At 40.3% G+C, this 17500-nt stretch overlaps 1 protein-coding gene across 1 annotated transcript in view; it reads left to right on the top strand.

Annotated features, from left to right (window-relative positions):
* LOC145401773 (metabotropic glutamate receptor 6-like) overlaps window positions 1-17500 on the top strand; it is a 62906-nt gene that overhangs the window by 18157 nt on the left and 27249 nt on the right. The window contains exons 2-3 of the mRNA XM_080273952.1: window positions 15310-15467; window positions 16280-16450. Coding sequence (XP_080130078.1) covers window positions 15310-15467; window positions 16280-16450 — 329 coding nt within the window. The remainder of the gene's footprint in view (window positions 1-15309; window positions 15468-16279; window positions 16451-17500) is intronic.

Consider the following 17500-nt stretch of genomic DNA (forward strand, 5'->3'; position numbering starts at 1 on the left):
TCTGTCGTGTTTATCTATCTATCTATCTGTTTTGTCTGTCTATCTAAGTTTATATACATACTCACCAACCTCTGTCTATCTATCTATCTGTGTTTATCTATCTATCTATCCATCTATTTACTCGCCTATCTCTATCTATTTATCTATCCTTTCATTTATCCACACACCCACCGGGCTTTCTATCTATCCATCTATCTATCTATTTCTTGCATTGTTTTATATATCCGAATTATACCACAAGTTTGTCTCTCTCCAAACACAGCTGTCTATCTATCTATCTCTCCATTTATCTATCTATCTATCTACCTACATATCTCTCTCTCCACTGAGCTATCTAGCCTTAGTCTATCTATCTATCTCTCCATTTATCTATCTATCTATCTTTCTACCTACATATCTATCTCCAATGAGCTATCTACCCTCTGTCTACCTATACATCTATCTATCTATCCATTTATCTATCTACCTATCTATCTCTTCATTTAGCTATCTACCCTTTGTCTATCTATCTATCCATCTATCTATCTACCTATCTATCTATCTACCTACATATCTATCTCTTCATTTAGCTATCTACCCTTTGTCTATCTATCTATCTATTTATCTATCTATCATTCCATTTATCCATCTATTTATTTTTCTATTTCTATACGCATCTACATAATTATCTATCTATCGAGACAGACCACCAGTTAGACAAAAGGACTGGCAAATAAGAAAAACAAGTAGACAGACAGACAGACAGACAGATAGATAGATAGATAGACAGGCAGATAGATAGACAGACAGAAAGGTCGATAGATACAAACAGGTACAGTGACTCAGCAAAATATGTGACAAGGGGGATCAGAATGCTTACACACACACACACACACACTATCTCTCTCACACACACACATTCTCACTCTATGTATCACACACACACACCTCTCTCTCTCTCAGGTAAAATCGTTTCTAATTAAGCAGTACCAAAACCACAAAAACCCCCGTATTCCCTAACACCTTTTCCTGAGCGATTTATTTTGCATACGACTCCTTACTATCTTCCATGTCACTTAAGCTGCTGAAATAACATCCAAATTGACTATACCCTGTCGTACCCCAATAATAAATCGCTAAGGAAGAGGTGTTAGGGAGCTGCATAACCGAGGAAATTCACCATCATACAAATTCACGTTTCCCAGCCTTACCTCCAAAAATAAATCGCTAAGGAAGAAGTGTTAGGAAGCTCCAAACCCTACACCATCACACAAATTCATGTTACCCTGCCTTATCCCCAAAATAAATCGCTAAAGAAGAGGTGTTACGGAGCTCCCACATTAAAAATAAAAACACATATATAAACGTTTCTTACCTTCAAAGCCAAACGTTTTTTCCATATTTCTTCGTCCACAAACGTTCATTTTCTCTCCATTTCGCTCACCTGAAAAAGAAACATTGGATTTTGAAAGAGTTCATATATATATGTGTTAAATATTTTGGGTTATATTTGGAAAGTAATTAAATTCTCTCTCTCTCTCTCTCTCTACCTACCTACCTACCTACCTTTCTATATATCAGTCTATCTATAATTCTCTCTCTCTCTCTCTCTGTCTCTCTCTATCTATCTTTCTATACATCAGTCTATAAAAAATTCTCTCTCTCTCTCTCTCAATATGTCTATCTTTCTATATATCAGTCTATCTAATTCTCTCTCTCTCTCTCTCTCTCCTCAATCTGTCTACCTACCTTTCTATATATCAGTCTATCTAATTCTCTCTCTCTCTCTCTCCTCAATCTGTCTACCTACCTTTCTATATATCAGTCTACCTGTAATCAATCAATCAATCTATCTATCTATCTGTCTATCTACCTCTCCCTACAAATTGATAAAACACTCAAAACCTTAATTTGCATCGGTGTGTGTGTGTGTGTGTGTGTGTGTGTGTGTGTGTGTGTGTGTGTGTGTGTGTGTGTGTGTGGCGAGTGAACAGACTAATTAATCTTCTGGAGAGAGAGAGAGAGAGAGAGAGAGAGAGAGACCATATTTTCTTTTTTCATGCCGTTCTGCATGTAATTAATTTCGTTTGATCTAATGGATTAGTTTTGCTTTCATTTTTACGCCTCTAATTATAATGAATAGTTGATAATAATAATAATAATAATAATAATAATAATAATACCGGTAATAATAACAGCAATAATAATAATAATAATAATAATGAAAATAATACCGGCAATAGTAATAGTAAAATAATAATAATAATAATAATAATATTTTACGTATAACGCCAAGATGTATGGATCTGGGTCTGGTATAATTTTATTTCGAATATAAATTGGATTTTTAACAGAATATGAAGAGACGGCGAGGAAGATGGATGGCATATTTATAAAGATATTTCTCTTTTTCTGCCTCTCTCTCTCTCTCTTTCTGGCTCTCTTCCCTTCCTTTCTGGCTCTTCCTCTCTCTCTCTCTCTGGCTCTCTTCCTCTTTCTGGCTCACTTTCTCTCTCTGTCTCCCCCTCTCTCTCTTTCCTCCTCTCTTTCTGGCTCTCTTCCTCTTTCTGGCTCACTTTCTTTGTCTCCCCCTCTCTCTCTTTCCTCCTCTCTTTCTGGCTCTTCCTCTCTTTCTAACACTTTCATTTTCTGGCTCTCTTCCTCTCTTTCTGGCTCTCTTCCTCTTTCTGTCTCGCTTCCTCTCTTTCTGCCTCTCTCTCAGGATATTTCTCTCTTTCTCTGTCTGTCTGTCTCTCTCTCTCTCTCTCACACACACACACACACACACACACACACACACACACACGCCAATATATCCTGTCATAGTAATTCTGATATACTTCTTGAGTCAAATATACTCCCGTCACACTGAAATATATCACCTCTCTCTCTCTCTCTCTCTCTCTCTGATTGTTTCACTTTCTCCAATAAATACAAGCAATAACAACAACGAATACTACGACTACTACTACTATCACTACTACTACTATTGCTACTACTACTACTTTTACTACTTCTACTATTATAACTACTACTACTATTAATACTATCACTACAACTACTACAGCTAAACACTGCCACTGATGATAATAATAATAATAATAATAATAATAACACTAATAATAATAATAATAATAATAATAATAATAATAATACTCTCAATTCAATATTTTCTCAATTTATTATAGATATATAAAGAAAAGTTACATTTATTCTATTTCAGGTTACAGGATAGGCTTGTCAGTGTAGGGTCACCTGAAACACTACATCAAGTGAGTGGATGGTGGACACAATAAAAACAAAAAAAAAAATCAGTTTGTAATGGACATAAAAAGAACTATATATTTTATTTCTGGTTACTAGATAAGTTTGTCATTCAGTGTAGAGTCACTTGATAATTACACTACATCAAGTGAGTGGATGGTGGGTGAAAAATGGAAAAATTATCTCAGTTTCTTATGGACAAAAAAGAATAATAACATACTTTTTCAGGTTACAGGATAAACTTGTCATTCAGTGAGGTCATATGAAACACATCAAGTGAGTGGATGGTGGGCGCAAAAAATAAAAAATAAAAAGAGAAAGTAACCTAAAATTACATCAAGTGAGAACATTTTAACCTAAAACTACATCAAGTGAGTGGATGGTAGGCAAAAAAAAAGAAAGAAAACGATCTAAATTTCTTATGGACAAAAAAAAAAAAAAATAACAGGTATATGGATGGTGAGCGCAAAAAAGGAGGAAAAGAAAGAAAATAACCTAAAATTACATCAAGTGAGTGGATGGTAAGCACAAGAAAATGAAAAACGATCTAAATTTCTTATGGACGGAAAAAAAAAAATACCAGATATATTTTTTCGGGTAGAGCCAGTTTTAATTTTTCTCTCTCTCTCTCTCTTTCTCTCTCTCTCTCTCTCTCTTTTCTCTCTCTCTCTCTCTCTCTTTTTTTTTTTTTTACCACAGAGGGAAACAAAAGCCAATGGATCAACCCGAAAAAATCTTAATTGCAATACTAGCTTTTTGCACGCCTCTGTAAAACATCTATTGGTCTATCTATTTATTGGTCTGTCTATCTGTCTACTTATCTATCTATCTCTCTGCCTCCGCTCACCTACATCTATCTGTTTATCTATCCGTCTGTCTAGCTGTTTGTCTATCTATCTACTTATCTATCTGTCTGTCTGTCTGCCTCCGTTCACCTACATCTATCTGTTTATCTATCCGTCTGTCTAGCTGTTTGTCTATCAGTCTGTCTTTCTATCTATCTATGTCTATCTGTCTGTCTGTCTCTGCTCACCTACATCTATCTGTTTATCTATCGCTGTCTGTCTAGCTGTTTGTCTATCAGTCTGTCTTTCTATCTATCTATCTATGTCTATCTGTCTGCCTCTTCACCTATATCTATCTGTTTATCTATCGCTGTCTGTCTAGCTCTTTGTCTATCAGTCTGTCTTTCTATCTATCTAAAATCTGTTAATCTACGTACCTACCTACCAACCTATCTATCTATCTACCTATCTATCTATCTATTTACCTATCCATCTATCTATTTAAAACCTGTTAATCTATATCTATCTATCCACACATCTATCCATTCCCCTTTATAAATCACATATACAGACGGTCGGCATTAGAATTCATTGGGTGATATGTGAAGGTTTTTCGTATTACCAGCTTATAATTATACCACACAGAACAATACGTCCCTTAACACCATTTCCTAAGCGATTTATTTTTAATTTTACATCTTTATATTCTCCTATGGGCTGATGCTGGTGAGAGAGAGAGAGAGAGAGAGAGAGAGAGAGAGAGAGAGAGAGAGAGAGAGAGAGAGAGAGAATTAACAAGAACTACAAACATTTTCATATATACAACAATCACCACCATTACTACAACTACTATCATTCCAACGACAACAACAACAACTACTACTACTGGCATCATTCTTTCGGCAACTACCACCATCACTACCACAACTACCATCATAACTACTTCCATCATTCCTACCACAACTACCACCATTACTACCACAACTACCACCATTACTACCATAACTACTTCCATCATTCCTACAACTGCTACCACAACTACCACCATTACTACCATAACTACTTCCATCATTCCTACAACAACTGCTACCACAACTACCACCATTACTACCACAACTACCACCATTATTACCACCATACCTACCACAACTACCACCATTACTACCACAACTACCACCATTATTACCACCATACCTACCACCATTATTACCACCATACCTACCACAACTACCACCATTATTACCACAACTACCACCATTACTACCACAACTACCACCATTATTACCACAACTACCACCATTACTACCACAACTACCACCATTACTACCACAACTACCACCATACCTACCACAACTACCACCATTACTACCACAACTACCACCATTATTACCACCATACCTACCACAACTACCACCATTATTACCACCATACCTACCACAACTACCACCATTATTACCACCATACCTACCACAACTACCACCATTATTACCACCATACCTACCACAACTACCACCATTATTACCACCATACCTACCACCATTACTACCACAACTACAACCATTACTACCACAACTACCACCATTATTACCACCATACCTACCACAACTACCGCCATTATTACCACCATACCTACCACAACTACCACCATCCTCCCACTGTATAATTCCCTGCAACTCCCTACCACAATCCCAACCACTGCCATCCAAACTACCACAACTACCACCATTATTACCACCATACCTACCACAACTACCACCATCCTCCCACTGTATAATCCCCAGCAACTCCCTACCACACTCCCAACCACAGCCATCCAAACTACCACAACTACCACCATTACTACCACCATTCCTACCACAACTACCACCATCACAAACATTCCTTTTATTCTTCCTTTTTATGGTGGCTAATTCCAACTTGGGCAATTGTCCTTCTTCGCCCTATATATAAAAAAGAAGTTCGGTATTGCGTTCACCTTCACATATCACCCAAATGGCACTGATGTCCACCGTCCATACTGAATATTTTGAGGAGTCTCGTTTAAACCCTTTCAGCACTAGGATGTAAATCTTCTCCTCCTCCTCCTCCTTCTTCAGTTTCCTCTTCTTCTTCCTCCTCCTCCTCATCATCATCATCATCATCATCCTTCTTCTTCTCCTTCTCCTCCTCTCTCTCTCTCCCTCCTCCTCTTCCTCCTCCTCCTCATCTCCTTCATTTACTTCTTCCTCATCTTTCTCCACACACCTCTCCCACTAAGTGCTGGAGAGGAGCGCCTTCACGTGGTGGCACCCGTATAGTTGAGCGTCTCCACTGCTCTCATCCGAATTTTTTTAAAGCAAAGAAGAAGGAACCCAAGGCCAGAACAGCGAAAGAAAGAGGAAAGTATGAAATAATAGGCAAACTTTTACCCCAGGCTGTACCCACAAAGAAGGAGAGTTGTTCAAAAGTTCGACAATAACCACGAGACTGGGATTACGGGACCGCAAATGTATTCAATATGGACGGTGGGCACTGGCGTCTATTGGGTGATAGGAAAGGGTTATCTAAGTGGGAGGGGGAATCTCTCTCTCTCTCTCTCTCTCTCTCTCTTGCTGATTACGCCTCTCTCTCTCTCTCTCTCTTGTTGTTCATTGCGCCTCTCAAGTTATATTTCTCTCTCTCTCTCTCTCTCTCTCTTTTTCTACCTAGCCCTACCAAACTTCATCACTACATTATTATTGCTTTCAAATTATGTTCCCCTTCATATGGAAAGCCTATCTGTCTGTCTATCTATCTATCCATCCATCCATCTATCTATCTAGCCATCTATCTATCTATCCGTTAATCCATCCATCTATCTATCTATCCATCCATCTATCTGTATATCTAGCCATCTATCTATCTATCTATTCATCCATCTGTGTATCTATCTATCCATCCATCTATCAGTATATCTAGCCATCTATCTATATCCGTTCATCCATCTATCTATCCATCCATCTATCTATATATCTAGCCATCTATCTATCTATCTGTTCATCCATCTATCTGTATCTATCTATCCATCCATCTATCTATATATCTAGCCATCTATCTATCTATCTACTCATCTATCTGTGTACCTATCTATCCATCCATCTATCTATATATCTAGCCATCTATCTATCTATCTATTCATCCATCTATCTGTATCTATCTATCCATCCATCTATCTATATATCTAGCCATCTATCTATCTATCTATTCATCCATCTCTCTGTATATCTATCCATCTATCTATCTATCTATTCATCCATCTATCTGTATCTATCTATCCATCCATCTATCTATATATCTAGCCATCTATCTATCTATCTATTCATCCATCTATCTGTGTATCTATCTAGCCATCCATCTATCTATATATCTAGCCATCTATCTATTCATCCATCTATCTGTATCTATCTATCCATCCATCTATCAGTATATCTAGCCATCTATCTATATCCGTTCATCCATCTATCTATCTATCTATCCATCCATCTATCTATATATCTAGCCATCTATCTATCTGTTCATCCATCTATCTGTATCTATCTATCCATCCATCTATCTATATATCTAGCCATCTATCTATCTGTTCATCCATCTATCTGTATCTATCTATCCATCCATCTATCTGTATATCTAGCCATCTATCTATCTATCTATTCATCCATCTATCTGTATCTATCTATCCATCCATCTATCTGTATATCTAGCCATCTATCTATCTATCTATTCATCCATCTGTGTATCTATCTATCTATCTATCCTTGTAGCTGCATGTATTTTCGTCTATACAGAAATTCATCTACTTTTCTGTTTATCTATCTATCTATCTATCTTTGTCCTTATACTTGGCTGGATGTATTTTAGCCTATACAGAAATTCATCTATCTATCCATCTATTCATCTACGTACCTACCCATTATCTATCTATCAATCTGTCTATCTGCCTATTCGTTCATGTACTAGGCCATATATATTTCTGCTTATAGAGACATTTATCTATCTATCTATTCATCTATCTATCTACCTACATATCTATCTACCTATTCACTATCCATCTATCTATCTACCTACCTAATCACTATCTATCTATCTACCTTCCTAAGCTATCTACCTACGTAATCACTATCTATCTATTTACCTACATAAGCTCCATCTATCTATCTATTTATTTATCTATTTCCGTATATTTAGATTTAATTATTGATGAGTAAACTGCTACGGAAAGTTTTATTGGAAACAGAGAGAGAGAGAGAGAGAGAGAGAGAGAGAGAGAGACGACGACGGCGAATTACAGCAGTAGTGGTAGTGGTAGTAGTAGTAGTAGTAGTAGTAGTAGCAGCAGTAGTAGTAGTAGTAGTAGTAGTAGCAGTAATAATAGGCCTAATAATAATAATAATAATAATAATAATAATAATAATAACAATAACGGTGATGAGACTGAGGAGGAGGAGGAGGAGGAGGAGGAAAAGACAAGAAGAATTAGAAGACGAAGAAAGTATACAGATGACAAAGATAAATTACATCAGGTTCTCAGGTCAAATGAGGTCAGGTTGGGTCAAATAAGGTCAGGTCAGGTCAGGTTGGGTCAAATGAGGTCAGGTCAGATCAAATGAGGTTAGGTCAGGTCAGGATGGATCAAATGAGGTCGTCAGGTCATCTTGATATACCTTGAGTACTGAACACACACACCAAGTTTGGGAAAAAGATTATGATTTCTATTAATACTGGATGAGCGGCTGTGTGTGTGTGTGTGTGTGTGTGTGTGTGTGTGTGTGTGATAGATAGACAGATAGACAGACAAATACTGGTTCTTTTTTCTTCCCAAAGCAACACAACAGAAACATTTTTTTGGACAACCCCCCTCAAAAGAAAAAAAAAAATCATTGTCCCCCCTTAATATCACTAGCTGGACACGCCCTCACATCCCCCCTTCCCCTCCCCTCACCCCCTACCCTCCTTCATCTTCCCCACCCTGACCCTTTCCTCTCCCCCTCTTCCCTCTCCCTCGCTTCACCTTCTCTCTCTCTCCTTATCAAAACTACCGTACAGTTTTTCTCCCTTGGTCAGTTAACTCAAACTCCCTCAACCAACGCTCCTTCACTTCCTCATTTGTCTGTCCCAACGCTCCTTCACTTCCACGTCTCTCTCTCACAACGCTCCTTCACTTCCTCTCTCTCCACACTCTTTCACTTCCTCATTTGTCTGTCTGTCTGTCTCAATGCTCCTTCACTTCCTCATTTGTCTGTCTCAACGTTCCTTCACTTCCACGTCTCTCTCTCACAACGCTCCTTCACTTCCTCTCTCTCCACACTCTTTCACTTCCTCGTTTGTCTGTCTGTCTCAATGCTCCTTCACTTCCTCATTTGTCTGTCTCAGCACTCCTTCACTTCCTTATCTGTCTGTCTGTCCCAACCCTCCTTCACTTCCTCATTTCTCTATCTCTCTCTCTCCACAACGCTCCTTCACTTCCTCATTTGTCTGTCTCTCAACGCCCCTTCACTTCCTCACCTCTGTCTCTCGTAAAACACTCCTTCACTTCCTCCTTTCTGTTCCAACACTCTTTCACTTCCTCATTTGTCTGTCTGTCCGTCTCAACGCTCCTTCACTTCCTCATTTGTCTATCTCAACACTCCTTCACTTCCTCATCTGTCTGTCTGTCAAAACTCCTTCACTTCCCCACCTCCGTCTCTCTAAACTCCTTCACTTCTCCACCTCCGTCTCTCTAAACTCCTTCACTTCTCCACCTCCGTCTCTCTAAACTCCTTCACTTTCCCACCTCCGTCTCTCTAAATTCCTTCACTTCCTCAATCATCTCTCTCTCTCTCCACGTAAGAGACAATTCCAAACAACCACTCACAACTCTGAAATCACCCTTCGTACTCAACTCCGTCCCATTTGCGAATTATTCTCATTGATTTTTTTTTTTCCCTTTCAAAGTTATTTTCTTTGTTGTGGTACTTAAGCTGATTGACCCATATACGATTCTGAAATTTCTTTGATCAATGTGAAATTCCCTCTTTTTTATTATTTATGGTGTTATATAAGGAGATGGAAAGGTCTGTGTGTGGTAAATGTGGTAGTGTGTGGTGTGAGGTAAGGTAGTGTGGAGTGGTGGTGTGGTGGTGTGAAGTGTGGTGGTGTGGTGTGGTAGTGCATGGTGTGGTGGTGTGAAGTGGGGCAGTGTGTGGTGTGGCAGTGTGTGGTGTGGTGGTGTGTGGCAGTGTGTGGTGTGGTGGTGTGTGGCAGTGTGTGGTGTTCAAGTCAAAGATACAATATGCTCTTTTCACCTTAACTTGGCCCAGATTTTCGTCCTTTTGTATGTCATGTGACTCAGTGACAGAAAAAGACAGTGCTACGGCTCTACATCCTTTCCACAGCACTTCTTCGTGACTAGGAAAATCTTTCAATGTTATGTGGTAAGAGAGAGAGAGAGAGAGAGAGGGGCAGTGTTTGGTATGGCAATATTATCAAAGAACTTCAATAATTCTACCTACCTACCTATCTATCTATCCATCTATCTATCTATCTATCCATCCATCTATCTATCTATCCATCTATCTATCTATCCATCCATCTATCTATCTATCTATCCATCTATCTATCTATCTATCCATCTATCTATCTATCTATCTATCCATCTACAGCCAGACACCTTAATCCCAGCAATATTTTCCCCACCGTACCCTACTTCCGGGAATTTCAGGAAAAAAACAGGAAATAAGTCTGTTAGGTTTAGAGGGCATCTGAGGGGAGGAAGGTGGGAAAGTCTATTTATCTATCTATTTATTGCCAGACGCCTTAATCCCATACAGGATGGCCACAAACAAATCGCCTCCACGTCGCCCGGTCCCCCGCCATTTCACTGCCCTGCTCCCAATTCACAGCTCCTCTCTCATATACCACTCCACTCCATCCCTCCATCTCATCCTTGGCCTCCCCCTCCCTCTCTCACTCTCCATCTCACTCACATACACTCTCCTTGTCAGTCTCTCACTCCCCATCCTCTCCACATGGCCAAACCACCTCAGTGTGATTCTCCTAACTTCCTATCACATCCACATCCACACCACACCGCTCCTTCAATTCCACATTTGTCAATCTGTCTCTCCACGTAACTCGCCTCGTCAGTCTCTCACTCTCCACATGGCCAAACTACCTCAATGTGTTTCTCCTAACGCTTCCTATCACATCCACATCCACACCACAACGCTCCTTCACTTCCTCATTTGTCAGTCTGTCTCTCCACGTAACTCTCCTCGTCAGTCTCTCACTCTCCATCCTCTCCACATGGCCAAACCACCTCAGTGTGTTTCTCCTAACGCTTCCTATCACATCCACACCACAACGCTCCTTCACTTCCACATTTGTCAGTCCGTCTCTCCATGTAGTGGGAAAAGAACCAGCTAATTAGGTGGATGCCCAGGTGGAAACTTTGCAAACACCTGTGCTAGTTTTTTTTTTTTTTTTTTTTTTTTTGAGACACTGAATGAAAGAAAAACAAAGGAAATATATATATAAAAAAAAAGGTTCTCGTGATCATTTTCCTTGCCACTTTACTTCAAGCTGCTAGGGTACTTTGATCCATGCCGTCTCTCTCTCTACGTATATAGATAGGTAGGTAGGTAGATGGATAGATAAATAGGTAGGAAGGTAGATGGACGGATAGATATATAGGCAGGTAGGTAGATGGATGGATAGATTGATAGATAGACAGGTAGGCAGATGGACGGATAAAAAAAATAGACAGACAGATAGATAGATAGATAGGTAGGTAGATGGATGGATAGATAGACAGATAGATAGATAGGTAGGTGGATGGATGAATGGATGGATAGACAGACAGACAGAGATAGGTAGGTAGGCAGATGGATGGATAGATAGACAGATAGGTAGATGGATGGATGAATGGATGGATAGACAGACAGATAGATAGATAGGTAGGTAGGTAGATGGATGGATAGATAGAGATAGATAGATAGGTAGATGGATGGATGAATGGATGGATAGACAGACAGATAGATAGATAGGTAGGTAGGCAGGTAGGTAGGTAGATGGATGGATAGATAGAGATAGATAGATAGGTAGATGGATGGATGAATGGATGGATAGACAGACAGATAGATAGATAGATAGGTAAGTAGGTAGGTAGGCAGATGGACGGATAGATAAAGATATAGATAGATTGACAGACAGATAGACAGACACAGATAAAAAGGTAGGTAGGTGATAGATAGGTGGGTAGGTACATCGATGGATGGATGGATGGATGGATAGATACATACATACATACAGATAAATAGGTAGGTAAGTAGGTAGACAGATAGAAAGACATAGATAGGTAGATAGATAGACAGAGATAGATGGGTAGGCAGACAGATGGACAGATAGATATAGATGGGTAGGTACACAGATGGGAAGATATAGATAGATAGATAGATAGATAGATAGGTAGGTAGGTGGTTAGGTAGGCAGATGGATGGATAGATAGATATTTATATTTATCTATTTATTCATTTATGATGATTTATATCTATACATCAATATTTACATGTGTATTTTTTTTATGCAACTACCATCCAGAAGCCCGCACATTTTTCCTTTCAAGAAAAAAAAAATAAATAAATAAATAACAGTCAAATTCAAGATGCGTTCCCTTCGATATGCCTGGACACACTGCGTTTGAAAGACTGGAGGTCATAGGCAGTAGGAAATACAGACAGAGGGAGACAGTTCCAGGCTGACCTGTTCCCTACATGACTGGGAATAGCGGGTAACTCCTGCATTAGAGAGTTGGACAGAAAAGGGATGAGAGATTGCTGCTAGACGGGTGCTACGTGCCCGTCGTGGAGGTGGAGGAATGCACGCAGACAGTTCAGAGGAGCAGTGACCATTGAAGTAGCGATAGAAAAGAGATAAAGATGCAACAGTGCGGCGAAGAGACAGAGGAAGGAGTCAGTAAGAGGAGAAGAGTTGATAAGACGAAAAGCCTTTGACTCCACCCTATTGAGAAGAGCTGTATGTGGGGAGCCTCCCCACACGTGAGTTGTACTCTACACAGGGGCGAATATAACTCGTGTGTGTGTGTGTGTGTGTGTGTGTGTGTGTGTATATATATATATATATATATATATATATATATATATATATATATACACACACACACACACTGGCAGTAACACTTGCACCCAGTGTATTAACCCAGCATCCACCACTGATCCACCCACACTACCACTGATGGTAAACATGAAGTCTATTTGATGTTCCCCTCTTTCTTGTTATTCTGTTATTATAGAGAGGGAAGATTTGTGAGGGATTATGTCCTCCCTTTCTCTCTCTCTCTCACTCTCCAGGGTCCATCAGCAAAGTCCAGGTGAGATCAGGGGAGCAGAAATATTCCTCCATCTTTCTCTCTCCATTTCAACTATTCCTCTTTCTACCTATCTATCTATCTATCTGCATTTTCATCTATCTTATCAAATTTATCTATTTGGTTCCTTTTTTTCTTCCTCAATGACAACTCACTTCTTATGTTTTCCAATCTATATTTCATACCTATACACCTGTTTCCATTTCTCTTCCTTGTTCTTCTTCCTCCTCTTCCTTGTTCTTCTTCCTCTTCTTTGTTCTTCCTCCTCCTTCCTCTTCCTTGTTTTTCTTCCTCTTTTTTGTTCTTCCTCTTCCCTGTTCTTCCTCCTCCTTGCTCTTCTTCCTCTTCCTCCTACTTCCATTTCCTCTTCCTTTTTCTTCTTCCCCTTCCTGGCTTCTCCTCCTCTTCCTTCTTCTTCCTCTTCCTTCTTCTTCCTCCTCCTTCCTCTTCCTCTTCCTTGTTCTTCTTCCTCCTTGTTTTTCTTCCTCTTCCTTGCTCTTCTTCCTCCTTGTTTTTCTTCCTCTTCTTCTTCCTTGTTCATCCTCTTCCTTTTCTTCCCCTTCCGTCTTCTTCCTTGTTCTTCCTCCTCCTTGTTCTTCTTCCTCTTCCTTGCTTCTCTTCCTCTTCCTAGTTCTTCTTCTTCCTTGTTCTTCGTTATTACCTATACACCTTTTGTCATTTCTGTCTTTCCATCCTTCTCCTCTTCTTCCTCTCCTCCCCCTCCTTTTTTCTTCCTCTCCTCCTCCTCGTCTTCCTTCTTCTTCGTTTTTTTTTTATCTTTTCCTCGTCCTCGTCCTCCTCCTCTTCTTCTTCTCCTCCTCCTCCTCCTCTTCCTTCTTCTTCTTCTTCTTCTCCTCCTCCTCCTCCTCTTCCTTCGTCATTATTTCTTTTTCTCCTCATTTTCTTCCATCCTTTTCATCTCTCTCTCTCTCTCTCTCTCTCTCTCTCTCTCTCTCTCAGCAGCTGTCAACAACACCCAAGAAGAAAGAGTGTTTGATGTAGTGACGAAATATTAGTTGTTTTTCTCAAGATAATCCTCTCTCTCTCTCTCTCTCTCTCTCTCTCTCTAATTTCTCACTCTCTCTTTCTGCCATCCCATCTTCTCCCCCCCGCTCTCTCATTTCTCTCTCTCTCCTTCCTTCCCATATCCCCCCCTCCTCTCTCTCTCTAATTTCTCACTCTTTCTTTCTGCCTTCCCATCTTCTCCCCCGCCCTCTCATTTCTCACTCTCTCCTTCCTTCCCATATCCCCCCCCCCTCCTCTCTCTAAGTCCTCACTCTCCTTCCTTCCCATCTCCCCCCCCCCTCTCTCTCTCTCCAATTTCTCACTCTCACCTTCCTCCTCCCCATCTCCCTCCCCCCCCTCTCTCTATCGCTCACTCTTTTTTATCTTCCATTTTAGAGTTAAGTTTCTCTCTCAAAGTTTTGCTCCTACAGGCCTACCTCTGCTCACCCTCTCTCACTCTCTTTAATTTCTCACAGGGTCGATCAGCAACATCCTCTCTCACTCTCTTTACTTTCTCACAGGTTTCATCAGCAACATCCCCTCTCACTCTCTTTAATTTCTCACTTTCTCACAGGCTCCATCAGCAACATCCCCTCTCACTCTCTTTAATTTCTCACAGGTTTCATCAGCAACATCCTCTCTCACTCTCTTTAATTTCTCACTTTCTCACAGGGTCGATCAGCAACATCCTCTCTCACTCTCTTTACTTTCTCACAGGGTCGATCAGCAACATCCTCTCTCACTCTCTTTATTTTCTCACAGGCTCGATCAGCAACATCCTCTCTCACTCTCTTTACTTTCTCACAGGTTTCATCAGCAACATCCTCTCTCACTCTCTTTACTTTCTCACAGAGTCCATCAGCAACATCCTCTCTCACTCTCTTTATTTTCTCACAGGGTCGATCAGCAACATCCAGGGAGGGGGGGAGTACCGATGCAGCGACGGAAGTGAACCGGAAGTGAGACAGGAAGTGGTGGCAGGTGTGGTAGGTGCCGCCTCGTCAGTCACTTCCGTACAGGTGGCCAATTTGCTGAGGCTCTTTAAGATTCCACAGGTGAGATTAGTGAGATGAGAGTGAGCTGAGAGTAGTAGTAGTAGTAGCTGTAGTAGTAGTGGTAGTGGTGGTAGTAGTAGTAGTAGTAGTAGTAGTAGTAGTAGTAGTAGTAGTGGTGGTGGTGGTGGTGGTAGTAGTAGTAGTAGTGACAGAGAGAGAGAGAGAGAGAGAGAGAGAGAGAGTACCAGCGTGATCAGTGTGAGATTAAGAGAGGCAAAGAGATTAGGGTGAAGAAGCGAGACAGGTAAGATTGAGATCAGAGTGGCAGAGGGATATTAGTGAGATTAGACTGAGATTAATTTCCAAGCTGAGATTAATAGTGCTTTTACACCCCGAGTGAGATTAGGATCAAGTTAAGATTGATCCCAGGTGAATTTATGATAAACTAGACGGGCTTAGGACATCCTAGGTGAGATTAGAGTACCCCAGGTGAGCTCAGTGAACCGGAAGTGAGCCAAGAAGTAGTGGATCTTAAAAATTGATCAAATTTCCACAGGTGAGATTTGGGTGGAGTTTTGACTGGTGAAATTTGGCAAGTTGACACCGTAGAGTTTTATGAGTCCCCCCCCCCCCGACACACACACACACACACACACACACACACACACACCAGCATATCTTGCCATAGTAATTCTGCTCTCTCTCTCTCTCTCTCTCTCTCTCATACACACACACACCAGTATATCTTGTCACAGTGTCATAGTAATTCTGATTCTCTCTCTCTCTCTCTCTCTCTCTCTCTCTCTCTCTCTCTCTCTCTCTCACACACACACACACATACATATATAAATCCCTGTATGTCTCTCTCGCAGGTCAGCTACTTCTCCACGTCTCCTGAGCTCAGCAACAAGGTCCGCTTTGAATATTTCTCCCGGACCATCCCATCAGACCAGCACCAGGCCAGGGCTATGGTGGGGCTGGTTACCAAGCTGGGATGGTCCTATATTTCCATCATATACGAGGAGAGTAACTACGGCATTAAGGTGGGTGCAAACAGAAAATCAGATATATAGATACATTGACAGATACGGATAGATAACTGGATACGTGTTATACCTTCATCACCTTCAAGAACAGTTACTATGACATCAAGACAGTCATTTATATATATATATATATATATATATATATATATATATATATATATATATATATATATATATATATGCAGATGCATTGCAACTGGATGGAGAGCTTCGGTTAACATAAAGATATCAGGAAACGTAGCCTGCCAATAAGTATGAAACGAAAAGTATATAACAAAAGTATAATCCCAGCTATGACGTACGGTTGTGAGACCTGGCAACTGACAAAATCGGTGGAAAATCAACTAATTCGTTCTCTACGAGCAAGGGAATGGTCAGTGCTGGGAATATCTTTAATTAAAGAGACAGGAAAAGATCAACTTGGGTGAGAGAGCAGACTGAAGTCAAAGACATCATAGAAGCTATAAAGGAACAGAAATGGGGGTGGGCAGGTCATGTAGCAAGAACATGGGATATCCGATGGAGCAAGAGGCTGACTGACTGGACTTCAAGAGACTAAGCGAGACAGAAAGAGGCCAGACATGAGGTGGAGAGATGAGGCAGAAAAGTTTGCGGGTAAAACGTGGCAAAGACTGGCTCAGTCTGGGAATTCGTGGAGAAGATTGGAGAAGACCTTCGCTCAGCAGTGGACTTGTAATGGCTGATGATGATGATGATGACGTTATATAAAATGTATATATACTATACAGTATATATAAATAGACAGACTGACAGACAGACAAAAACTGATGGATAGATAGACAGTCACAGATACGTAAAGATACAGATACATGAAGATACTGAGAGATGGCCAGGTACACAAGAAGACAGGTATTTTGACTGGCACGTCTACTACCCATCTAAGACAGCAGAAGTTATGACGTAAATTTATAGACCCTTAGATATACACAGACAGACAAATAGATAGATAGATAGACATATTTTGACCAACAGGCACACAGGATATTATCTATCGTTCATATCACCTTATCTACTTTTTTCAGATTG

This window comes from Coenobita brevimanus, chromosome 56 (genome assembly GCF_032717465.1).
Source record: "Coenobita brevimanus isolate Jiangsu-jjx chromosome 56, ASM3271746v2, whole genome shotgun sequence".
Classification (NCBI taxonomy): domain Eukaryota; kingdom Metazoa; phylum Arthropoda; class Malacostraca; order Decapoda; family Coenobitidae; genus Coenobita; species Coenobita brevimanus.